This window comes from Microtus pennsylvanicus, chromosome 12, assembly GCF_037038515.1.
Source record: "Microtus pennsylvanicus isolate mMicPen1 chromosome 12, mMicPen1.hap1, whole genome shotgun sequence".
NCBI classification, from domain to species: domain Eukaryota; kingdom Metazoa; phylum Chordata; class Mammalia; order Rodentia; family Cricetidae; genus Microtus; species Microtus pennsylvanicus.
This window is the reverse complement of record NC_134590.1, coordinates 79,527,038-79,553,262: the sequence shown is the minus strand read 5'-3', so window position 1 is coordinate 79,553,262 and position 26,225 is coordinate 79,527,038. Positions and strand designations below refer to the sequence as shown.

Here is a 26,225-nt window from a genome sequence, read left to right as displayed (position 1 = left end):
TTTTCACTGCCTCGTGTGCCCATCGTGGTTAAAGAGAATGGATTTCTCTAACAGGAGGACTGTTCTTTGATCCAGGATATACCAGCAGCTGCCCTGTTCAGCACTTTCATAACAAAGGCGTATGTGTGGGGATATTTGTGTTTGTATATGTATCGAGTGATAGGAGTCATACACGAAAACTAACAGCACTGCTTGCCTGTGTCTGTAGGACTTTTCAGTGGTAAATACTTGGCTTGTTTTTTGTTTGTTCGTTTTGTTTTTTGGTCAGGGTTTCTCTGTGTAGCTTTGGAGCCTGTCCTGGAACTCTCTAGACCAGGCTGACCTCGAACTCACAGAGATCCATCTGCTTCTGCCTCTGCCTCTGCCTCTGCCTCCTAAGTGCTGGGATTAAAGGTGTGCGCAACCATTGCCAGGCGATACTTTCCTTGCTATATGAAAGGTTAGGTGCTGTTTCTACCAGAAAAGGAAAACAGGTTAGAGCCCGATAAACCCGTGAAGGAGCTGGTGTTTAGAAGAGCGAGCTGATTGCGTTTACAGTCCATGCTTTTCTCTCAAGTCACCTCAGAATGGCCCGGAGCGCCATGTGCCGGGTTAGGGAGGAGTAGAAATGTCATATTCCACCTGGGTTGCATTTCCTGGTATTGAAACCAAGCAGGACGAGCCTGATGCGGCCACTCTACCCCACTTGGCAGCTTCCTATACTGCCACCACAACTTCCTTTTCCACACTTTGCCTCTAGTCTTTGGGGGAAATAAGGCTGTTCCTGTCCAGGTTTGAGTCTTGAGGTTGGTCCTGGTGCTCCGCAGATGGCTCCCTGTCCACTTGTCCCCACTTCCATGTCCTTTCAGGTCAGACTTCTGCCCATCATCCCACCAGTGCCCAAGCCTGCTGATGCCAGCTTGTCGTCTTAGGTCTTCTGTAGATGCAGCTGGTTCTTCCCTTTCTTTCCCCAGCTGCCCCCTCACCATGACTCTGCCTGGGGTGCTCTCCTTTCTCTCATGAACTCGTTATTACCCGGCTTTCCATGGCTTCCTGAGGCTGCCAGGATCAGCTTATACCAAGACAGCCTGAGAAGGGGTGCTGATCTGTTTCTGGTCATTGGTCATTATTGGATCAAAAGCCTCACGTGGTCCACAGTCTGGGTGTGGTTCCTATTCCCACAGTCTCCTCCCACCAAGAATAGTTAGAAGCATCCTCCTGAGCCCAGTGGAAACCCAGGCATACCTGGTCTCCTCCAGGGTAGAAGGGACGAGACTCAAGTTGCTGACTGACAAGCCATTAATATAAGAGAACCACTTGAGGGGAGGGTGTGCATGGCAAAGACCAGCTGGACGCCCCAGTGAGGTTGAGTAAAGAGGCGACATATGCAGGGCCCACGTCCTGTCTCTGAAATTACATCTGTGCTGCACACTGAAGCAAGGCCTTGTGCTCAAGCCCATCTCATTTCACCTGGGTGAGCTTGGTAATCACAAGAGGGGTTTGTGAAGCCACCCTTCCCTCTGGTCTGTCCCTGTGTAATGTCCAGAACAGCACATGGGAACCTAGTCAGTGAAAAGAATGGCCCTAGGAAATACTGACCTGTGCTGAGATTTGCAGAACCAAGTATCTCCTGAGCAGGCAGTTAGGATGAGATGTGTCTCTAATCACAAACCTCCACCTGGGAGAAGGTGCCCGCTGATCTGCACTCCCCCTTCTCCCATGTAAGCCTCCTCTCCCGTCAGCTTTCAGGCAAGGAAGGTGTGCCATCCACCCAGGTCAGCCGGCTTACAATACTTTTTTTGTCTTCTGTTGCCTTGTTTTTGACCTTGTGCAGTAACCTGTACAAGCCTTTGGTTTGGTCACACCTTTCCCAACTCTACTGAAAGGATCTGGGCTGAGGAAAGTCCAGACCTTGATACTCCCTCAAGGAAGTGGTCACTGTTCCTTACTTAAGTAAGTCTGTCTTTACTTAAAGTCAAGGTTTTTTCAGGACACATGAAGGAAATTATTTTTCTTTCTGCTTCCCTTGCTTTGTAGGTTCCTGAAGGCTTCAAGGGAAACCCAATTTGGGGAAGACTCAATGGCTCTAGGTGAAGATGTGGCAGAGACAGACGCATCTGTCAACACGAAGGTCCCAACCTGTGGCAGGTGGAACTCTGGGGAACAGGAGCTGCTGCCCCCAGGACTCAAGCCACAGCAACCCCTGCATCTGGAAGTTGAGAGAGGGCCACTGTGGAGGGCTGAGGCTGGCCCTGACTGCATCTCTGGAGTTTTCTTGTCACAGGCCCACGTTGCCAGCGGAGAACCAGTAGCAGATAGGTCTAAACCTACCCTCAGAGGCCCACTTCCTTCTGCCAGCGTGGGGACTGGAGACCTTCACTCTGCGGGAAGCCATGTAAGTACTGAGGAGTTGAAGCTGGAACTGAGCCAGGGTATCCTTTGGGTGTGCACCGCATTTTCTTGACAGTTACTTCCTGCCCACCACTGCAAGGTGGGAGTTGTGGGATCCTGTTTCACAGGTTCACTTGGAGAGCTGGGCCTTGAAGTCAGCAGGGGGTTCTGTGCTATGTCTCCTGTTCAGAGTCACTGGGGACTTCTTAAGGACAGTTTGAGGTTCATCAGGAGCCTGCTGACCAGAGGACTAGGATCAGGGGTCTCTTAATGAGTGACCCTCATCCTGCTTCTGATTTGGTAATCTGAAAGCTTCTAGGGGACTTGGTAGGGGGCTGGGGGTTCCCAGATTAAATCCTTTTGGGACTTGTCAGAACCCTGAAGCTCCTTTAGCGGGCAGCAGTGCCTCTGGTCTCCAGGACTGGAGATTATATGAGAGCCATGTTCTAAGGCCAAAGGCAAGTCTCTGAATCTTTTAAGTCCTTGTAGTAGGAGAATGATCAGTGGTCTGCTCCTCCTGGCTCTGGCAACGTCATGTTCAATCTACCGAGGTCCAGGGACAGCTTTGATGTGTGCATTGTGTCTGGCTGCTACTTGGTCTCTCTGTCCTTGGAGCCCTGTCCTGTGAGAAGGCTCTGCGCATGACTGGGAGAGAACAGCACCTGCTGATAGCAAGGGTTAACAGGGGGCTCTGGCACCTGTAAATCATGTTTGTTGGGTCAAGAAGCAAATCAGCAAGCCCAGAAGTGGGTGTTTCTTAAAAGAGGTTGTGGTTCCTGTTCTTACGGTGCTAATGAGGGGCTCTTAGTGCTTTCTCAATGCCTCCTTAGGGAGGCAGTGCTGGTGCTATGTCCATTCCCCAGGGTAGGGAGGGAAGGTCTCGTTGTACTTCTGGAAGGTGGTACAAATAGGAGTTCAGCCTGGTTCTGAAGTCCTTGTGTTAGTTATTGTCTTCCTCTGCGGTAAGTTACTCCCTGAGAAACAGAGGGACTCATTTGGTAAGAGTGCACTCTGGTGGAGCCTGCTGGATCTCCTGTCAGAGGTGGTGATTGATGGAGGGCTTGTTCACTTGAAGGGGACCCATCATCAGAGGAGAGGCATTGATTTCCAGCTTCTGCATGCAAAACTGTCTTGGATTCTGCTCTCACAAAGTGAGTGACTTAACTTCCGAAAAGATGGGTTCAGGATCAGTTGCCGGAGAGTTCCCAGGGTAGGATGAGTATTGGTACTAACCACTAACAGCAGCAGCCTTGAAATCTTGCCTGAATACTCCTCTGGGCACACAAGCAAATCTATGTATCCATCTATCTTTCTTTCTTTCCATTTTTGTTTGTTTCTTTGTTTTGTCTTCTTAGATAAATATATTAAGTAATAGGTTTTACCATAGGATCCTTAGAACTACTTTGTTTTCATTGATATCCCCCACATTCCTCCTTCAGCCTTAACTGGTCTTAAAAAAAAAAAAACTTTGCTTATTTTCTCCTCAGCTTTTGCTTTTTCCCCTTGTTGTAGATGGAGGAAAACAAACTTCCTGCCTCCCAGGACCTGTATCAGAGGGTTAAAGTCCTTGGAACTATAACTGTGTGCTCAGAACATGATGCTGACAGTGAAGACAACCAGTCCCTGGTTGAGTCACCTCAAGTTCTGGGCCTCAGCCAGCAACCTCACGTCTCAAGTTTCCCTCTGCTATCACAATGGAAGACCACAGTGAGCCCAGGTGCTCCTCAGCTCTCTAGCAGAAGCATCTCTGCCTCTTCCATGGGCAACAGTCTCCAGGATCACCAGGAGAAGGCAGAGCCTCAAAGTAGCTCCTTTGCCAAAGTCTCCTCTCAGGAGTTTATTGTACCCCACGGAGCCCCCTCTGTGGTGGGGTCAGAGCCTCAGTCCCTGTGGTCACCACAGCCTGGGGTCCCTGGGGGTAATGCTACTAGCCTGGGTAAGAGACAGCTCTCCTTTCAGGCAGAGTACTGGGCCTGTGTGCTGCCAAATTCTCTACCTCCCTCTCCTAACCGCAATTCCCCACTCTGGAACCCAAATAAAGAGTATGAAGATCTGCTTGACTACACTTACCCACTGAGGCCTGGGCCTCAGCTCCCAAAGCAACTTGAGAGTCATGTACTGGCTGACCCTGTCATGCAGGACTCAGGTGTAGATCTGGACAGTTTCTCTGCCTCCGCAGCAAGTACTCTCAAGTCACCCACTAACATCTCACACAATTGCTTATCAGCAGAAGTGCCTGCCCTGCCATTTTCTGGAGCCAGGGAGCCATGCCTTAAGTGTTGGCCCTTGGGAGTATCCCAGAAACAGGATGGCATAAGCCTGGCATCTTGGAAGCAGCTTGCATCAACCCCTAGAGCCTCAGGTACCAAGGCTACTTCTTGTGAGAACAGAGAGGCAGCCCCAAGGGACACAAAGAACTATCCACCTATAGGCAAGAACCTCAGTGTGGGTTCTCCCCAGCTAAGGACAAAGGAGAGGGGCCCGCCCTTTTCTAGACTAGAGAGAGAGAAGAGAGCCTGCCGGAATGTTGGGCATCCTGCCTATGTGAAGCCTGGGTGGACATCAGAAGAGGAGATGGAAAGTGAGGATGAGTACCTTGCCTTGCCCACGAGGCTGACTCAGGCTTCTAGTCTGATGTCCTACTTAGGTGCCATTCCCACCCTTGTGAACCTACCCCCTGGGGCTGCTGAGGAGCACAGTTCACTGGAAGTCTCAGACAGTGATGGGTCAGCTTCCCCCACATTGGACTCCAGCCAAAGGCAGCATCCTTCTGGTGCTACCTTCCAAGGGCCTATGGTCCAAAACCCCTGCTTCGTGGACTCTATCCATCCCAAAGACTCCTCAGACAAAAGTAATATGATGAGCAGCCAGGCCCTTGGGGTCTCTTATGGACTGCTGAAAACTCACCCCTCCATGCAAGCTGCGTCGGACAGGTGGTCATTCTCAGAGCCAGCTGCTGGAGAGAGGCTTCCCAGGAACACAGGGCAGGGGAAAGCGTCACTGGTGCAATGTGTGCAGGTAAAGATGCTCAGCAAGGAGAAGCTTTTGGAATAAGTGTTATTTCCCCAGCCCACCAACAGCATGTCTCAGCACCTCCAACACACATACCCCCAAAATAGAGGTATTGTTCTCCTTTAGTGGTTGTAAGAAAGTGACAGAGAAATTAGGTAACGTGAGGCACCAGTATTCTGTGTGCCTCGGTGATACGAAGCTGATACGCAGTTTTCCTGCTGGGTCAGGTAGTTCTAATCATCATGTAACAGCTGTTTTGAATAGAAAGTTTAGTGGTTGGCACGCTTGTTCTTCTGAGCTCGCGCTGTTCCTCCACATTCCATTCTCACCTTCAGGACTGTGTTCTGAGCCTGTTAGTGTTGGTGTCATTGCCAGATGAGGGGAGACACAGCCAAGTATGGGGGTAGAGGTGAAGACAAATGACCTGGGAGAGAGAACTCTAGAAGGACATCTGTATCCTAACATGCTGCTGTTTGTAGCCTTTGGACAAGGACAACAGCAGCTCACTCAGATGCACCATGTGAACTTTGTCTGTGGTACTGGGCCCTGATCATGGTAGGCAGACTTCCTCGCTGAGCTCTCTCCAGCTACGTGTTCTTATCTCCACAGACATTTTGTTGTCAGCTGGAAGAGCTCATCTGCTGGTTGTATAATGTCACAGATGTTGCTGACCTCAGTGCTCCACCCAGTTCCACTCTGACTGGTCTCAAGTCTTCTCTGCAGCTTTACCGGGTAATGTGTGGTCCTGGCTCCTGACTTGCTCACCCATGAAACTGGTGGTTAAATCACTTCTTACAAAATAAAATCTCAACTGGAATCTTGTAGCTCAGCTGACTATTTTATCTGAATATATCTAATCAAGACACTTTTTTTTTTTTAATACAGTATCCTGCCTGCAGGCCAGAAGAGGGCAACAGAGCTCCATATAGGTGGTTGTAAGCCACCATGTGGTTGCTAGGAATTGAACTCAGGACCTCTGGAAGAGCAGTCAGTGCTCTTAACCGCTGAGCCATCTCTCCAGCCCCTCAAGATACCTTTTTTAAATTCCAAATTTTAAAAACTATAAAATATGACTGAACTTCCAGACCAGATAGAGAAAAATGATACTTGTCTCAAATCAGAAATGTTTTCGAGGGGATTTGCACGGTACTTTGGCAGATGTCTCAGGACTGGATCCTTAGGCCTGGGAATCGAATGAGAGTTCAGTTAAGTCAGGTGTGCACCACAGCTATGTGGTGGCTGCCACACGGGGCACTGCAGACATAGAACACATCAACATCACCATGGTTCTGGACTGTATTGCTGCTTATGGAGCTGAGTTGAAACTACTGAATCCAGGCATAGATGGGGTCGTGTGATAGGACAGATTTAAGCCAAATTTAACCCAAAATCTGACACCAGTTTTATGGATTTTATTTTACGCCTGTTATTAAGGTCTATTATTTCACACCTATGAATTTTAGCTAATGATACTAGATTAAAAGTATATTGAAATGGATGGTAATTCCTGTAACTGCTAACCTTGGGTAGCTTTGCTGACTTTGACCACATGGTGATGGTGTTTTGTAGCCCAGACCTGCTGCTAGTCTGGCAGGGAATGGGGAACCTATATCAGATCATATACCCTAACACTGAATCAGCAGAAGATGGTGAGATTTAGTTCCAAGCTCTGAGTCAGCATCCTGGGAACTTCATGTCTAGAGAGGAGGGCCTTTGTTTTCTGTCTTTGCAGTTTACTAAATCTAGCCTGGGCTAGCCAGCTGTCCCGCCGTGGCAGGGATGCTCTTAGATACAGTGTAGAGATAGAGAAAAGCTTAAGGAAAGAGCTGAAGGCTGAACCTGAAGGTTCTCTCTGTTCAAACACAGTGTGTCTGTGCCTGGAGAGTGTACCTGGGGAGTCCCAGGGAGAGGAAATTGCTCTCTGACACTGAGTAGCTTTTCCTGGCCTGGCTGAACAAGTGAAAGTAGACTTACTCCACTCTGCATTTGACCCTCATAAGCCCCTCTGTGACTCAACTTAAGAGTAGCCAGATGCAACAATCTTGCATTGTAGACAGCTAAGCTCTGAGCCAGGACTTATTCCTGCATATTAGTCAAGCTTAGACCCCTTGTATGAACACAGCTTTGTCAATGAGATGATTCTACTGACGCCTTCCTCAGAATGGGACAGGACTTATGAATGGGCTCTCTTGGCTCTTGCTTAGACCGAGACTGAGTTCTCGGACTTATGGGTGCTTACATTTTAATCATCACTCTTCCTCTCCTGTACCTGTCCCCTCATCCTCTCCTGTCCCCCCGTCCTCTCCTGTCCTGTCCTCTCCTGTCCCCTCGTCCTCTCCTGTCCCCCCGTCCTCTCCTGTCCCCCCCATCCTCTCCAGTCCCTGTCCTCTCCTGTCCCCTCGTCCTCTCCTGTCCCCTCGTCCTCTCCTGTCCCCTCGTCCTTTCCTGTCTCCTCGTCCTCTACTGTCCCCGTCTTCTCCCGTCCCTGTCCTCTCCTGTCCCCCCGTCCTCTCCTGTCCCCGTCCTCTCCTGTCCCCCCCGTCCTCTCCTGTTCCCCCGTCCTCTCCTGTCCCCGTCCTCTCCTGTCCCCCGTCCTCCTGTCCCCGTCCTCTCCTGTCCCCTCGTCCTCTCCTGTCCCCGTCCTCTCCTGTCCCCCCGTCCTCTCCTGTCCCCCCGTCCTCTCCTGTCCCCCCGTCCTCTCCTGTCCCCCCCGTCCTCTCCTGTCCCCCCGTCCTCTCCTGTCCCCCCGTCCTCCTGTCCTCGTCCTCTCCTGTCCCCGTCCTCTCCTGTCCCCTCGTCCTCTCCTGTCTCCTCGTCCTCTCCTGTCCCCGTCTTCTCCCGTCCCCGTCCTCTCCTGTCCCCCCGTCCTCTCCTGTCCCCCCGTCCTCTCCTGTCCCCCCGTCCTCTCCTGTCCCCCCCGTCCTCTCCTGTCCCCCCCGTCCTCTCCTGTCCCCCCGTCCTCCTGTCCTCGTCCTCTCCTGTCCCCGTCCTCTCCTGTCCCCTCGTCCTCTCCTGTCCCCTCGTCCTCTCCTGTCCCCGTCTTCTCCCGTCCCCGTCCTCTCCCGTCCCCGTCCTCTCCCGTCCCCTCGTCCTCTCCTGTCCCCCCGTCCTCTCCTGTCCCCCGTCCTCTCCTGTCCCCCGTCCTCTCTTGTCCCCGTCCTCTCCTGTCCCCCCGTCCTCTCCTGTCCCCCCGTCCTCTCCTGTCCCCCCGTCCTCTCCTGTCCCCCCCGTCCTCTCCTGTCCCCCCCGTCCTCTCCTGTCCCCCCGTCCTCCTGTCCTCGTCCTCTCCTGTCCCCGTCCTCTCCTGTCCCCTCGTCCTCTCCTGTCCCCTCGTCCTCTCCTGTCCCCGTCTTCTCCCGTCCCCGTCCTCTCCCGTCCCCGTCCTCTCCCGTCCCCTCGTCCTCTCCTGTCCCCCCGTCCTCTCCTGTCCCCCGTCCTCTCCTGTCCCCCGTCCTCTCCCGTCCCCGTCCTCTCCCGTCCCCTCGTCCTCTCCTGTCCCCGTCCTCTCCTGTCCCCTCGTCCTCTCCTGTCTCCTCGTCCTCTCCTGTCCCCGTCTTCTCCCGTCCCTGTCCTCTCCTGTCCCCGTCCTCTCCTGTCCCCCGTCCTCTCCTGTCCCCCGTCCTCTCTTGTCCCCCTGTCCTCTCCTGTCCCCCCGTCCTCTCCTGTCCCCGTCCTCTCCTGTCCCCGTCCTCTCCAGTCCCCTCGTCCTCTCCTGTCCCCGTCCTCTCCTGTCCCCTCGTTCTCTCCTGTCCCCTCGTCCTCTCCTGTCCCCGTCCTCTCCTGTCCCCTCGTTCTCTCCTGTCCCCTCGTCCTCTCCTGTCCCCTCGTTCTCTCCTGTCCCCTCGTCCTCTCCTGTCCCCGTCTTCTCCCGTCCCCGTCCTCTCCTGTCCCCCCGTCCTCTCCTGTCCCCCCGTCCTCTCCTGTCCCCCCGTCCTCTCCTGTCCCCCCGTCCTCTCCTGTCCCCCCCGTCCTCTCCTGTCCCCCTGTCCTCTCCTGTCCCCGTCCTCTCCTGTCCCCTCGTCCTCTCCAGTCCCCTCGTCCTCTCCTGTCCCCGTCCTCTCCTGTCCCCTCGTTCTCTCCTGTCCCCAAGTCCTCTCCTGTCCCCTCGTTCTCTCCTGTCCCCTTGTCCTCTCATGTCCTCTCCTGTCTTCATCCTCTCCTGTCCCCGTCCTCTCCTGTCCCTCATTCTTTCCTGTCCTCACCCTTTCTTGCCCGCTCGCCCAGGAGAATAAAGTGTTTGGGGGCAGAGTAATAGTGATGACAGGAGAACAAATCCAAGAATAAAAAAGCACCCTCAAAATATTAAACAGTGAGGTCTGCCGCATGTCATAGTTTAATTTTATACAATTTTTACCTGCTAAAGAAAGATTTAAAAATAAAATTAGCTACAGCCAACTGTGGTGGCACTTGCCTTTAAATTAGCACTCAGGAGACAGAAGTAGTCATAGCTGAGTTTGTGGCCAGCCCAGTTTACATAGTAGTTTAGGACAGCCAGGACTGTCTTTAAAAAAAGTAAAAATCAACAACACTGCTTTGTAGTTGTGAGGGAAAACCTGCTTGGGAAGAGTTTTTGGGAAAACATCAGCTTCCCTGATGCCAAGGTGTTGCTGTAGAGGTCCATAGAGAGGAGGAATAAAGGTGAGGGCCACAGCTCCGCCAGTCAGTGTAGGGCAAGCTCTGCTTGTAGTTCTTATTTAACGTGTTCATTCTAGCGGTCAGTCCCATACTGAGTTAGAGAACACCATAAAGTAAGGCACAAAATTAAATCCCATTTCAGCCTGTTCAAGAGCCAGCTTCTCGGGGGAGAAGTCTTCTGTTGAGCTGGGCTTGATGGCCCAGGGTTATAATTCTAGCCCTGGGGAGGGTAAGAAGGAGGACTTTAGAACAGCCTGAGCCAAATTAAGACCCTGCTTCAAAACAACAAAGAAAATGAATGAATATATTTCCCATGAACTCAAAGAAGCTGCCACTAGACTGGCCCACTGAGGGATTCTACTGCATGATAGCCGTCTTCCATGTTAGAGAAGTCGAGTGTTGGGTCAAGTTCATTCTAGACAACTTTTACAAGCAATAATATTGAAGCTCTTTTTCTTTCTTGATGTCTTAAGCAATTTAAGAAAGATGTAGACAAACATCAGTCCCTGACAGAGAGTGTCTTGGAGAAGGGGGAGATTCTTCTTCAGTGCCTGATGGATAACACCCCAGGTGGGTAAGCAAGAGCTTTGTTTACTTGTTTATTGACACATAATGTATCTCTGTATCTATGGATCCAGTGTGGTACACATGTCCACTGTATGTAGCTATAATTGGGGCATGCCTTTCCACTGAGTGTTTTAGAGCAGCCCTTAGGAATTCAATCCATTCGGAATTCAATCCATTCACCTACAAGTGAATTTTAATATAAAAGTCTAAATTGGGCTGGTGAGGTGGCTCAGAGGTTAAATTAGCAGCAATCACATGTTGACTCAACCATCTATAATGAGATCTGGTGCCCTCTTCTGGCCTGCAGGCATACATGCAGGAGGAACACTGTATACATAATTAAAAAGTTTGAAGTAGTCAATGTAAAATGAAAGATGGAGAGCATAGTGGTACGTCCCAGTACTTGGGAGGCAGAGCTGCTTCTTAAATTTCTGGCTAGCCTGGTGTGATAGTTCCAGGACAGACTGGGCTATATAATGAGACCCTGTCTCTAAATAAATAAATAAAAACAAAGGTGACCACTAGCCAGGAACTGGAAAAACAGCTTAGCTATTGTGAGCACTGTAACTCCAGCTCTAGGACATCCGGTGTCGTCTTCTCGACTCGCCTGTGCACACATACACATGTAATTAAAAATAAACTTAAAAAAACTAGCCACTACTACGGCAATTGAATTTAGAATGTGGTGGCACTCTATCTTCTCAATGTAGAATTCTCATCAGCTTCAACGGACAGGGATTTTCAGATTGCTCCCATTTCCCACATCCGTTCCATCTCATGCAGAGATGTGACTAGAGCACAGCAAAGATGAGCGTGGCATTCATTCTCCCAGACGTTCATAGTCATAGAGGGGTTCCCAGGTCCTGCTGCTGTCTCTAGTCTTGTACAGACCTCCATACTGCTTCCCACCAGCAGTGTGTAAGAGATCCCTTTTCTGTCATCCTTGCTGTCATTTTGTCTGTTTCAACTAAGCCATCTTACCTAAAGATTATATATCACGTAGTTCCCTTCTGATTAATAATAGTGAACCTTTTTCAGAGGTTTGCTGCCCTTTCCTAATATCCTCTTCTGAAGTATCTAGGTCATTCATCCATTTTTTTTTTAAATCAGGTGACTATTAATAGTAACGCTAGAAATTTTGTTTTTTGTTGCTTAGTTTTTGAGACAGTTTCCCTATTTAGCTCTGACTAGGCAGGAACTCACTATATAGGTCAGGATGGTCTTGAACCTGCAAGGATTCTCCTACCTCTGCCTTAAGTCCTGGAATTACAGGTTTACGCCTGCAATTTTATTTTATGAGACAAGGTCTCTTATCCTAGTTCCTGGTTACGGTGTTGTGTTTGTTTATTTGAATTCTTTTTTTGTTGTTTTTTCGAGACAGGGTTTCTCTGTAGCTTTGGAGCCTGTCCTGGAACTAGCTGTTGTAGACCAGGCTGGCCTCGAACTCACAGAGATCTGCCTGCCTCTGTCTCCCGAGTGCTGGATTAAAGGCTTGTGCCACCACCGCCCCGGCTTATTTGAATTCTTATATATTATGTGGGCTCCAGAGGTCAAAGGCAGGTCATTAGGCTAGGTGCGACCTACTGTGCTGCCTCACAGGCCCTATAGTGCTTTTTGTTCGTTTTGAGACAGGGTCTCACTATGGAGCTCTGTCCTGGAATTCACTAGGTAGCGAGGCTGGCCTTGAACTCAGAGAGAGGTGCCTGCTTCTGCCTCCTGAAAGAATGGGATGACCAGCGCAATGCACTTTTTAATAAAAGACTTATTTTTCAACTATGTGTGTTTCTATGTGAGGGTAATGATATGAATACAGATGTTCTTGGAGGCCAGGACATTAGCTCCCCTTGCGCTACAGCTGCATGTGAGCAGCCTAAGTAACAAACTCAAGTCTTCTGAAGAGCTGTCTGTGCTCCTCATCACTGAGCCCTGAGTGTCTGTGTATATTTGCTTGAGGTGTTTGGTTTTTAGATGTGTGTGTGTGCCTGCGTGTGTGTGTATATGTACCACATGCACGCAAGAACATGTGGGGGTCAGAAGAGGGTGTTGGAGTTCCTGAAGCTGGAATTAAAAAGTTACTGTGAGCTTCCAAGTAGGTGTTAGGAACCAAACCTGGTATTCTCCAAGAGCTGTAAGTATTCTTAACCATCAGTCCAGTCTTGAGTGTTGTTTTTGGTCTTTTGTTTGTTTGAATCCACTGCTGAGAGGTCAAGTCCAGGGCCTTGGGGTGTAAGATAGATGCTACCAATGAGCTGCATCTCCAGCCGTGTGCTTCAGGTTTTGCTCTCCTGTTGTAAGAAAACATGCACACTGCCTTCCACAAACGTAACTTCCACAAAGAACACCTACTGGCTCCTCATGTCGCTGACCCTCCAGACCCTGCAGACCCATGGTGAGAGAGTTATGGGCATAGACGTAAGCCTAGGTAAACTAGACATTGAGCTACAAGAAAAAGATACTTGTTTTTTGGGTTTGTTTGTTTTTTATTTTTATTTTTTAGTTTTTTGTTTTTTGAGACAGGGTTTCCAGTAGCTACAGAGCCTGCCCTGGAACTCATTCTGTAGATCAGGCTGGCCTCAAACTCAACAGAGATCCGCCTGCCTCTGCCTCCTGAGTGCTAGGATTAAAGATGTACGCCACTACTCCCCAGAAAGGCTTTTTTTTTTAATGTAGCGGGTGAGGCCCCTTCTACCTTGTTTTGAGGCAAGGGCATAGGCTTGCTTGCTTCCCCTGGACTCTTCCCCTCTCTGCCTGCCATCTTGCTGAACTTTTTACACAGTGAGACTGTCAGGGTAGCCCAGCAAGCACTTTCTTCTCTGAGCCATTGTGCCAGCCCCCAAGGAACTCATTCTTTTGCTTTGCTTTTATAAGTCTCTGGCAATGTTCTAAGTAAGTGTGTATTGTGTGAGTTCAGGTGTGTGTGTGTGCATGGCACAGATGTAGAGATCAGAGGGCAGCTTCTGAGAGTGGGTTCTCTCAAAATTAGGTCCTCAGGTTTACCCACTGAGCCATTTCCCAGGCCCAGGAAACTAGAATTTATTTGATCTGGCAGTCCTTAGTTGTAGGTGGGGTAGTCAGTGGAAGCCCTCAAATTTCCTGTTTAGCTCAAGTTTAACTGGCAGGTTTCTCTATTTTATATTCTACTAATTTAGGGAAGGGTTTCTGTCAAAAAAGCAAGGATCATATCAGCTATAGGCAGTTACTGCCCAGCCTGCTTCCTAGCACTTAGAAGGTTTGAGACCAACCTGGCTCCTTTGTCAAAAATAAAGTCTGTTTTCAGGGACAGATGAGTTAAAAGGATTAAATTTATTAGGAGAGTAAGTGGGGATATGATCAGAATACATTATGTGAAATTTACAAAGAATTAAAAAATATATTTTAAGAATTAAACTGAAGCTGGGAAATGGTGGCACATGCCTTTACTCCCAAGCACTTGAAAAGCAGAGGCAGGCAGATCTCTGTGTTTGAGGCCAGCCTGGTCTACAGAGCGAGTTCCAGGACAGCCAAGGCTACACAGAGAGAAGAACCCTGTTTTGAAAGACAAAAAACGAATTAACCTGATGGGAGGACAGGGTTGCATTTCCATACAAACCAGACTTAAACCCATTTGCAGGATAGGTTCCAAATTTAGCAAAGTGTGAGAACTTCAAGAGTATTTCTAACTGCCTTCACGCCAGGCACTGATGCCCATCTGTGTCTGCAAAAGCCTTGAACTGATGGGCCCCAAAGTGACCACTAACGTCCTGTAGTACTACACAGTTCCAAAGAGAGAGTACTTAAAGGGGAACCAAATGGCATCAACACAACCGTGATGAATCTTGTGTGAACTGATGGCCAGGTACCTACCTACTGGAGAAAGGTTACAAAACAGTTTCTCAGGCTTGGTGCCACTGCCATATAAAGCTTTGCAAGATGTTTTGCAGCACAGAAGGCATTACATCCCCACAGTGTTGATGCCCTAAAACATTTCCAGACAGTGTCAGTTGTACTCTGGGTCAAGTGACCAAACACGTGGTGAAGTTTTGATGGAAAGCAGCCACTAACAGGTCTCCAGCAAAGTGGACTGGTGAGCCCCTGCTTCTCGGAAGGCATGTCTGCAGTTCTTCCTATGTTGTCTTACGTAGGACCTTTAGGTATTTTGTGGCTAAGCCTGAATGGTTTGTTTTATTGTGTGCATGAATGGGGGTGTGTCCATCCCTGTCCATACCTCATACCGTGTGTGTGGAGATCAGGTTAACTGCCCTTACATGGGTTTTAAAGATCGGACTCAGGCTGCCAGATTTATGTGGTAAATGCCTCAACTGCCTAAGCCACCTCACCAGCCCCAAGTTTAGGTTTTATATTGGGGCAGGAACTTGGTCTACAAGCTTTACTGCCTCTGACTAAGCCAGTTTTTTGTTTTGTTTTTTTTGTTTTGTTTTTTAACAAAAGACACTTAGCTCGGGGCTGAAGAAACTTCCAGCTGCTGCCCTAGGGTCTGAAGACACAAGGCATGAGCAGGAAGAGCTCAGTATCTTTTCATAGAGGCCATATGTAATAGAAGACATCTTAAAACTGACTGTTTAGACTTTCACTTGTAAATAAATCCACTTACATTACTCTGGGAAAAGGTATTTTGCTGGCCAGAGAGGCTTCTGGATTGAGTCTGAGACATGAATCCAAGTTCCTTCAGAATGATAGGCTAACTCCTCCCAGTCCTCTGCCTGGAATAATTGGAGCATTTAGCTGTTTTGTTCAAGTTCCTCTTGACACTTCCTACTTCCTCCTCTCATAAGCAGCAAAAGCAGCATCCTGTCAGTGTGTATACACACACACACACACACACACACAGACAGCCTTTTCAGATCCTGCTTTTTCACTTGCTACAAATATAACCCTGGGAGTGTGAGTGTACCTTAACTCTACCAAGAGGCCCCTATGCCAGCACCCCGCCAAAGGCATTTTGACCTAGTTACATAAATACAGGCTGACATTTTGTCTTATGTTCAAACTGCTTGAGTCACATGACTGAACCCCATGGGAATTAAGCCAAATGAAGTCCCATATGCATATGTTAAATTAAAACAACACAAAAATCACAACAGGAAAACAGACCTTTCTAGCCTTTCTTCCATGACCTGTTTACAGTAGTTTTAAGTCAAAGGCCCCTAGAATCCCACTGATGGCACACAGGAAGACTGAACCGAGCTTGGCTCAGCCACCCTACAGCATTCCTATGGCACCAGCTCTCTTGTTAGGACAGCACTTTGCCCTCATGTGGCTTCCTAAGGGGCTAACCTCAACACACCCAGCCTGCTGTTCCTTCCCTTTCTGCCCCCTCTAGTCCACGTTGTGCAGAGAACAAAGGCTTCCCCTTTCTTATCCTCCGCTGGCAGCTGTTCCCTAGGGCAGGAAGCTAGGGAACAGTTAATAACACAGCTGATAAAGCACAGGAAGTAGCTTTTGTGTGTAACAAAAGGAAACAGCCTTCCAATTGCATACTCTGACCCCAGCACACCCCTCTTCTCATTCTGACCTGTAGGAGTGAATTTAGCCTATTCTCACGCTTTTGCTCCAGTTTTGGTCACTAATTCTCTATCCCCTAAAAATCTACAGATTTCCCCTTGGAGCATTCCTGTTGAAAAGGAGAGAGGTGGACTGGGAATGTGGCTCAATTGGTAGTACTTATTCAAACATGAAATCTTGCATGAAGTCTTGGGTTCTGTCCCCACAGCTACATAAACTAGTGTAATGGTGTATACAAAAGTTGAAGATCTTATTCAGGTAGAAAGCTTAAAAAGAGGTCTGCCTGCTCTACAGGAGACCCTGATGGGGTAGGGGAGGAGGAACTGTGAGCTACTACATCCCTGTCTGAGCAAATGGCTATTCCTTTTATGACTTGACCACCTCTAGTTTTGAAGGATGTCCTTGGGAGGATCGCAGAGCAGTCTGGTGAGCTGGAGAGCTGTGCAGATCACCTTTATGACTCCATCTTAGCCTCTTTGGACATGTTGGCCGGCTGCACCCTCATCCCTGACCACAGACCAACAGCAGCTAAAGAACACCCGCCTGAAAGACTTTAACTCAGTAAGTAGAAAAACCCAGAACCTGCTGTCCAGCCACTGCTGACCAGGACACAGGGCTATCCTAGTAAAGGATTACTTCTGAACAGCTCAATTGGGGTGATGGAGTGCTGTGGGACTTGCTACCCTGGCAGGGGCGTGGCTCTTCCTGTGGTGGAACTCAAGTTGGTTCCACTGTTTCATGTGCTTGCTGAGGAACACCCCACGTCCCCACTTCTGAGTGTTCTCTTCACCATGACTCCACCCGCAGACAGGAACAGTAACCCTTACCAGTGCTCATTTCCCACAGGCACTTCTCCAGTGTGGGCTATAGTGGTATTTTGTGTTTTAACAAAGCTTGCCTGAAGGATCAGAGAAGAGTGAGGCCAGCCACTAGACTTTTTACCTCTACCAATGATCAGACCGAAGGGACAGTCCTTGGACTGCAGGGGCGAGCCTCAGACTGCAATGAGCTCTTGTCTCAACTCACCTAGCTATATCCCTTCCTGTCTCCATCTCCCTAATGCTGGGAACAAAGGTCTAGGACTCCCAAGTGTGGTCAACTTTGTGTGAGCTGTTTCTCCTTTAGACAGATTCAATCTCCTGTAGCCCAGAGTGGCCTTGAACTACTCTGGCATCTCGCTGCCATCTCCATCTCTGAGTCCTAGGGATTAAAAGTGTTTGTCACCACTCTCTGGCCTCCCCTGTCTTAGCTCTGCACTCTGATCTTCAGGCAGACTTTGTTAAGACAATCACTACAAGGGGCTGTGATCAGACGGCCTGGCCTGTAGGCTCTCTCACCCAGCTCATTAGCACTTGTCTCCAGGCATCTGTGACAACACAAACATCTACAAAAATCCAGTCAACCCCTCTCTACCCTAGCCCCTTCCCACAAAGTATCTTTGCAAATCTTATACCACATCCTTCCCCAAAGACCGTGGGGTATGGCACTTCTAGAGACTTTACAAATACTGCTCGTTAACTACAACTTTCATCTTACTTTTAGAAAGTCAAACTGGGAATGAATAATAGGAAAGAGAGGGTTACCTGGAGCCTACCCTACCTAGCATTCCAGAACCACACAATTCTATTGTACTTTTTCTGGAACGGCCTCTTTCACAAAATGTTTACCAATAAAGTTGTCTCAGTGAGCAGATGCTGAAAACATGTCAAGAGCAGAGACTCCGGGGCGGGGCTGTAGAGACCTGTAATCTCAGAAAGGATTCAGTGATAGAAGCCAGCCTGGGCTACATACCAAGACATCTTTAAAGCATAATGGGAGTAAATGGGGACTCAGATTTGCATCAAAGCAGTGTGAGCAGATGCCTGTCACCCTTGCTTTCTGTTTCAGGCACAGGTGGACTCATCATCAGCTAAACTGGGGAGAAAACAAGAACTTGTTGGAAGAGCCATTTAACAGTTAAGGTGTAAGGGAGACACAGCTCTGAACAAACTGCTTTAAGATGCCTTTCCCATCTCTGAAGGGTTCTGAGTCTCTGTTCTCATCGTGAAACCCTCCAAACAAAGGCTTTTCCTTTTGGTGCTTCTCTACCAAAAAATACGTGGCTTTACAATTTTGATAAAATACTAGGATTTGTGGGTCTCATGTACCTCTTCTGTTTAAAAACCAGCAGATAAGCTGCTCAAGAAATGTTCTAAGTACTTGGAATTAGCATACCTGTTAATCTTTTAGACATAAAGTACAATATTTCACATGCCTGCTGCAACCCAGTATGGCTTATCACAATGCTTATGGGCGTGATCCAAATTAAACTGTGTTGATTCTGCCATCTCTAAGTCAAGTTTATTTCTTACATTGTACGTGGTGAATAATGTGCTTTCAAAAGGCAAAAGAAAATGCTTTTCTAGCAAATGAGAATTGGTTAAAAATCAGTACATTTTACCTCTCTGGTGTGACTTTAAACTGACTTCTCATTAATGTTAGAGCTGCCCTCAGAAATTAAACCATTTGGCAGGCATCAAAGTCAGTCAGCATAAAAACTGAAGATGGATGGGCTGGAGAGATGGCTCAGAGGTTAAGAGAACTCACTGCTGTTCCAGAGGTCCTAAGTTCAAAACAGCAACCACATGATGGCTCACACCCATCTATAATGAGATCTGGTGCCCAGAACACTATATACATAATAAATAAATTAAAAAAAAAACTGAAGATGGCAGAACCTTACAGAAAAGAGTTAACCAGTTGCACCAATTGAATGCAGAATGAAGTGCTCCTGTTCTCCTAAAGTGTAATTACAACCAGCTTCAACTGACAGTGCTTAGTTTGGAATATACTGTTTCCCAACAAAGTACTACCTTGCCTGAAGATGGTCCATGCTTTTGTTCATCTTCTTTGTAACAAAAAGATAAGCTTTTTTGTAACTAAAGACTGCAAACTCGGACCTTGGCTGTGAATGCCACTTAAGAATATCAACACAGCTGTTAATTGTATCTTCTGCTGTGTGTTAACTTTTGAGCTGAAACTGTCTCAGCCTAGGATGATGCCACCATTTCCATGTGCAAGTGTGGCCAGGATAGGTTCGTTCACATGGCCATGTTAGAATTTATATACGGTCCTTTAAAGTTCATTTGAGTCCACAATAAAGTAGCATCTCAACGCAGGGTTCTTGTCTGTCTAGAGCTAAACTCTAGCACAAAACAGAGGCTTCAAAGACAGGTTGTTCTGAAACTTAAATGGAACCCAAAAGGAGCGGTGTGCTGAATGGCCAATATGTGCTTGAGAGGGAACGTCTTCTCAAGTGAGCATAGGAAGTTAGCATGAGTCCAATGACTACTGTTTGTTCAGGGTTCCAGGCAATGGCAGAATGTTCTTCATATTACACAAGTTACTGTGTAGCAGCCACTTTTCATTTTTAGTATAATTGGTATTTCGCTATTATGTGCACAATTAGAGCCCCCAATAGTCTTGAAGTGTTTATACTTGAAAAGTGGGATATACCCCCCAAACTGCATTTATTGGTGCATACATCAACGCAAATAGTAGTTAAGTGTACTGAAATGGTGTTGTAAGCCCTAATCTTGCTGCCAGTGGTGAAAGAAAACTAGGATTTTGCAAAGTCTGTAAATTTGTTTATATTATAAATAAATGTTTTCTGCTAACAAAGAATAAACCAAAAGTTTGAACAGTTTTTGGTATTGTAAAATTAAAGTGCATGGCATCACTTTGTCTTACATTGTTTCTTTATCATTTAGTTATTATAGAAAACAGTTTATGAACTCTTTCTCCCTTTGTATTGTCAAGGAAAAAACCCAACAGTGTACAATATATATATATATGTATATATATATGTATATAGGTCAAAATATATTTTGACCCATATATACTGATGGCTTCAGGAGTTTCCAGTTGTCTTACATAAGGACGAATAGACCCAACAAGCACATCTATAATACAAAGTAAACTATGATTTTATTGTGAAATTCTCAGATGGAAAATTAAATTGAATATTTATTCTGTCCATTTTTCATTTTACAATAATCTTACCACTTATTTTTGTACCATGTATTTCAATTGTCTGTTTAGTGAAAAATAAAGAAACCTGTAATTTTTGACTTATTTTTAGCTTAATATTTTATCATTAAAGACCCCATAATAAAATGTGTTGTCAGCAGCCACATCCTAAGCCCCCAATTGAAGAATGTTTGGCTGCTGCTTAAACCGAAGGAAACAATCTCTGACCTCTGTCACCTTCAATGCTAGTGTCCCTAAGAGACTTTGTTTCCCACTGTAAGACAAAAGCAAAGTCTAGGATCTCAAAGTTCCTAGTTAACAAAACTTTCACACATGCAAAAATTTCACCGAAATATATTATTCTCTCATCATTCCCATCTACCGTTCATGTTTTGAGTTAATTTTCGGGGGATAGAAGTTCTACAATTAGGGCAATCAACATTTCCTGCTTTCTATTCTAATGCTTAAACTCTCCTCCAACATGAGTTATACAATTGGAAAGAATAAAAAGTTGACACCTGGAAGTGGGGGCAGGAGGATCAGGAGTTCAAGGCCATCCTTGGTTACAAGTGATTTTTGAGGCCTCTTGAGCTACATGAGACACTGTCTCAAAAAAACGGTGTAGTCTGGTATTGTAGTACATGCCTTTAATCCCACCATTTGGGAAGAAAAGGCAGGTGGGTCTCTGTGAGGGATCAGTTTGTTGCACATACTAACTTCCAGGCCAGTAAGGGTTACATAGTGAGACTCTGTCTCAAAAAAAGAAAAAGCCAGGCATGGTGGTGCACGCCTTTAATCCCAGCACTTTGGAGGCAGAGACAGGTGGATCCCTGAGTTCGAGGTCAGCCTGGTTCACACAGCAAGTTCCAGGACAGCCAGGACTACACAGAGAAACCCTGTCTCCAAAAGCAAAAATAACAATAATATTGTGTGACATCTGACTCAGAGCATGGAGGGAGCACCAGCACATATTACCAGGTCACTGCTGTGAGGAAGCATGTGCTGCTCTCCAGCTCTACCACAGACACATGAAAAAGTGTTGCCAGTGAAGCCACTTCAGATGGTTTTAGGACTGGAGATGAAGCGCTAGGGAGCATACATTCTAAACTTGTTTTCCATACAGTTTGAGCTCCTTGAACCAATGAAGCTGGTTCAGTCTACACAGCACAGAAGCTTCTCTAGGTCACTTAGCAGGTCTATTACTAGAAAGCAAATACTGGATGCTGTGCTATAAGATAGGTCTACAGTGCCCTTGCTGCACACACAAATGGCTGTTGAGTATAATGCAAACCTATTTCCCTTTAACCATAAGAATTAAAACAATACTTATCACCATACAGTTTGATATTACTTCCAATAAGTACAATATTTATTAAACATATCTTCAGTTTTGTTACATAGTGTGCAACAAATTACAATATTCTGCAGCCACAAATTATATGCAGAGTATGAAGAAACTATTGATCAGATAGTGTAATCTTTCCATTTATAACTCTACAAGGAAGAACTAGCAAATCAGATCTTACATAGAACGTCTCACTAAACTTTATGCATGGAAATTGACAGACACTGGTTGTGCTGTTTGATACAAAATGGCTGAACTTCATCTTCAGAAGACTAAACCCAACATCTAAAACATGCCAATATAAACATCAAAACAAAATAAATTCTAACCAACCACGGGAAACAATCTGGTATCAGGAAAGCAACAAGGATTACACACATTATTTTATGAACCAGCACACAAAGGTTTAAAACAGTTCTGAAAATGAAGTTAGCTGTCTTGAGTCAAGGGAATAAAAAAAAAGTCAGTATTGACCATTTACAATCTCTGACCTTGTGGAAACGGTAAGAATCTGTTGTAGTGCAGCTACATACAGTACAATTCAGGCAATTTTGTTTTTCACTTGGGTTCAGATTGCGAATTCATTGCTGTGAGAAAAGGACGGAGGCAAATTTTAGCAGCAACCTCCACCTGACTGCTTGACTGGAGTGCTCTGGATTTTAACATTGGACTTCTCTGCACCACCAGCTGTTGCTCCAGGACCCATTCGCTTTTTAATCTCAGCTGCCATCGTCATGAAAGACTGTTCTACATTCGTTGCATTCTTAGCACTGGTTTCCAAAAATGGAATTCCAAGGGAATCGGCAAATTCCTGAGAGAGTAATAAGGAACAGTGAACACTGGAAAACCTTTCTAACTTGATCTGTCAGTGCTTTCTGAAATGGCAATGAAGGACTGACTTAAAGGTTGAGACAGTCTTAGCCACTGTGACCCATTCATTCCCTTAATTAAAATTCAGTTTAAAAAGTCAAACCTCATACATACCTTTGCTGTTGTGTAGTCTACTACTTTCTTTGTGGTCAGGTCACACTTGTTCCCTACCAACAACTTGTTGACATTTTCACTGGCATAGCGATCTATCTCCTGCAGCCACTGTTTAACATTATTGAAGGACTCCTGAAAGATAAGAACGATACAGCTCTGGATGCAACTAATGATCGATAAATAGCTCCTGTGAAACCCTAGCGATAACTATAATGCAAGGAGAGGAACTCATACATTACAATGACAAGGCTCATCTAATGAGGACTGGAAGGCCTGAACTAAAAATAGCTTATTTGGAAAGGGAAATAGTTTAATATTTAATGGGGCAAACTCCCCAAAAATTGAAATTTTAAAGTACTAACAAAACCTAGTTTCTGAAATTTAGTAAAATTCTAGTTTTTACTAGATACAGAGCTGGATACAGAGACAGCTTTATTTATTTGTTTGTTTATTTGTTTGTGGTTTTTCAAGACAGGGTTTCTCTGTAGCTTTGGAGCCTGTCCTGGAACTTGCTCTGTGGACCAGGCTGGCCTCGAACTCAGAGATCCTCCTGCCTCTGCCTCATGAGTGCTGGGATTAAAGGCGTGCGCCACCACTGCCTGGCTACAGCACAGCTTTAATCCCAGCACTTGGGAGGCAGAGGCAGGTAGATCTCAGTCTAAGACAGCCTGGTCTACAAAGCGAGTTCCAACACAGAGAAACCCAGTCTCAAAAAAGGAATTTTTTTTTAGTGGTAGGTAGGAGTGGTAGCATGTGCCTTTGATCCCAGTGCTGGGGTGTGGGGTGTGGGGGAGTAAAGGAAGGCAGGTCTCTCAGTTCAAGGTCAGCTTTGTCTTTAGAGCTCCAGGACAGCCAGGGCTAGTCAAAGAAACCCTGTCCCGAAAAAACAAACAACAAAATTATGGTAATAGACTAGACATGTTTAAAGTTAACATATTCTGATTGATTGTTTTTTTGAGATGCTGCCTAGGCTGGTCCCAATCCTCTGGGATCCTGAGAGCTTATCTCAGCCTCCCAAGCAGGTAGACTACAACAGGCACATGACATCATGCTAATGTAGCATTTTCTTCTCCTCATATCCATGCATCTTCTGCTTGTAATACAAGAGTTAGTTCCAGGACAGGAACCAAAAAGCTACAGAAAAACCCTGTCTCGAAAAATCCAAAAAAGAAAAAAGAAAATAAAAAAATTTCTCTAATGGTAAAAATAAATTTCTGATCAAAAGAAAAGTATTCAAGGGCAGCCTGTCTACATATTGAGTTGCAGGTCAACCAGAACACAGTGAGAGTGTCGAAAATGTACACATACACAAAAAGTAAGTCCCTGCTTTGTTGATAACACACTTTCTAGACACTTACCTGATCTGTCACATCATACACAACTATGATGCCATGGGCTCCTCTGTAGTAACTGGAGGTGATTGTTCGAAATCGTTCCTGGCCTGCTGTGTCCCACTATTAGAAACAATCAGAAAGGCAAACAATTCCATTAAAGCAGGCTTGGAAAAGTACAGGAGAAAAATCAGATTATTAGGATCTGAAACAACAGTATTTAATGCTTACATTATTAAAATGCATTGCAAGTATCAAATATGTTAAAGTACAGACAAAAGGCATGCACCACTACTCCCGATCTACCAGAATTTTTTTTTTTCTCTTTTCTTTTGGTTTATTTTTGAGACAGGATTTCTTTGTAACAGCTCTGACTGTACTGGAACTTGCTCTGTAGACCAGGCTGGCCTCAAACTCAGAGATCTGCCTGCCTCTGCCTCCCAAGTGCTGGGACTACAGGTGTGCACCACTATTGCTGGCCATAAATATTTTTAAATGAGAGAAAAAAATAAACAGGGAAAAAGCCTCACCAAAAGTTATTTACTAGCTCTTTCCTCCCTACCCCCTCCCTACCTTGTAGTGTTTTTTTAAAAATATGTATTTATTATGCATACAATATTCTGTCTGTGTGTATGTCTGCAGGCCAGAAGAGGGCACCAGACCTCATTACAGATGGTTGTGAGCCACCACGTGGTTGTCGGGAATTGAACTCAGGACCTTTGGAAGAGCAGGCAATGCTCTTAACCTCTGAGCCACCTCTCCAGCCCCCCTTGTAGTGGGTTTAAGCTTGAGGCTTTCTGCATGCCATGCAATTTGTCAGTCCCTGAGTTGTACCCCCAGGCCAATGGTATGCTTTTGATAGTAGTAACACTGCTATTATTCATAACCAGTTTTTATGTTAATTTTTGTTTTTGTTTTGTTTTGAGACAGGATCTCATTTAAGGTAATTAAGGTAGTTCTGCAACTTTAGACTTTGAGGCTTTGTAGACCAGGCTGACCTGGAACTCAGAGATCCACCTGCCTCTGCCTCCCTATTCATAATGTTAATAATGCCTACAATTTAGCTGGTGGTACTGATACCAAAATTATAAATTCTTTAAGAACTGAAGCTATGCTAGGCAGTAAGTAAAAATCAGAGCCCAAAGCCTACTCCTTCCTGGCTGCAGCCACTCATCCCAGACCAGGGTGTTCTGCTGTGTCCTAGCGGGGCAAGGAGGTGGACTTCACTAAGTGGGAGACCGATAACAAGGACTGGCACTAACCCTGTCGAAAGCCTTAGGAATGTGAAGAGATAGCGACTGGCAGGGACCCATGCTGAGAATGCAGGCAAGTCCTATTGCTACTCATCCATGTTTAAGCCCAAAGGCTTTGGGAAAGGTAAAGCTGCAAGTCACATTTTCAAGTAGACCCAGGTTATAGAAACCTTCCACCCACAGGGCACATGCCAGGCCTTATCCCCAGGCACCAGGGTTCCTCCCAGGAGCCCTTTAGGTGTGTGTGTGGGCACACATACACACACCAGTTGACAGGACTAGAAAAAAGTGCCCCAAAGACCTATGAACAGAGGACAAAAGGCAGAGTTACTCACTGCTAATACAGTTTACAATACCAGAAAGCAATGGAAAGATCTAATGTTACCTACCAGTCAGAATGACACCCAGTTCAAGTAGGTACTATTTTAATCTGAGCAAAAAATAATGTAAGGAAAATGTTTCTAAACACTTTGGGGAAAGGCAGGCAAGAAAGCTCAGCAAAAGATTTTGCAAATCTGAGCCGGGCAGTGGTGGCGCACACCTTTAATCCCAGCACTTGGGAGGCAGAGGCAGGTGGATCTCTGTGAGTTCGAGGCCAGCCTGGTCTACAAGAGCTAGTTCCAGGACAGGCTCTAAAGCTACAGAGAACCCTGTCAGTCTGTCTCAAAAAAAGAAAAAAAAGAAAAAGAAAAAAAAATAATTGCAAACCTGACAACCTGAGATCGATCCTTAGAACACATGATAGAAGGAAAAAAACTATAAAAAGTTGTCCTCTGACAGGTATGGTGGTTCATGCCTATAATCCTAGCACTGGGGAGGCAAAGGCAGATGGAGCTCTGAGAGTTCAAGACTAGCCTTATCTACACAGCAAGTTCCAGACCAGCTAAGGCTATATAAACAGTGAGAGACCCTCTTTCTGATCTCCACAGATGTGCCACGATACACAGTGACACGCGCACACACATTCATGCTAAGTTTTTGCTTTGGTTTTTTGAAACACAGTTTCTGTGTAGCCCTGGAACTCATTTTGCAGACCAGACTGGCTTCAAATTCAGAGATCTGTCTGCCTTTGCCTCCTAAGTGCTGGGGTTAAAGGTGTGCATCAGTATGCCTGTCTGATAATAGTAATAAATTTTTTACAAAAATATATTTCATTTTAAGAACATCTTACCGCAGCTAGGGGGTGGTGGCACACACCTTCAATCACAGCAATTGGGA

General features: G+C 46.3%; 2 protein-coding genes across 2 annotated transcripts in view; one reads left to right on the top strand and one right to left on the bottom strand.

The window, feature by feature from the left end:
• The window catches only part of Cep68 (centrosomal protein 68), a 32,182-nt gene extending 11,983 nt beyond the window's left edge, over window positions 1-20,199 (top strand). Inside the window, exons 2-7 of the mRNA XM_075944425.1 lie at window positions 2,017-2,374; window positions 3,883-5,388; window positions 5,992-6,114; window positions 10,491-10,587; window positions 16,474-16,647; window positions 17,974-20,199. Of these exons, the coding sequence (XP_075800540.1) occupies window positions 2,060-2,374; window positions 3,883-5,388; window positions 5,992-6,114; window positions 10,491-10,587; window positions 16,474-16,643 (2,211 nt within the window). The 5' untranslated portion in view covers window positions 2,017-2,059 and the 3' untranslated portion in view covers window positions 16,644-16,647; window positions 17,974-20,199. The remainder of the gene's footprint in view (window positions 1-2,016; window positions 2,375-3,882; window positions 5,389-5,991; window positions 6,115-10,490; window positions 10,588-16,473; window positions 16,648-17,973) is intronic.
• Window positions 20,029-26,225, bottom strand: part of Rab1a (RAB1A, member RAS oncogene family) — a 27,035-nt gene continuing 20,838 nt past the window's right edge. The window contains exons 4-6 of the mRNA XM_075944426.1: window positions 23,782-23,877; window positions 22,424-22,555; window positions 20,029-22,250 (exon numbers count right to left, since the gene is read on the bottom strand). Of these exons, the coding sequence (XP_075800541.1) occupies window positions 22,053-22,250; window positions 22,424-22,555; window positions 23,782-23,877 (426 nt within the window). The 3' untranslated portion in view covers window positions 20,029-22,052. The remainder of the gene's footprint in view (window positions 22,251-22,423; window positions 22,556-23,781; window positions 23,878-26,225) is intronic.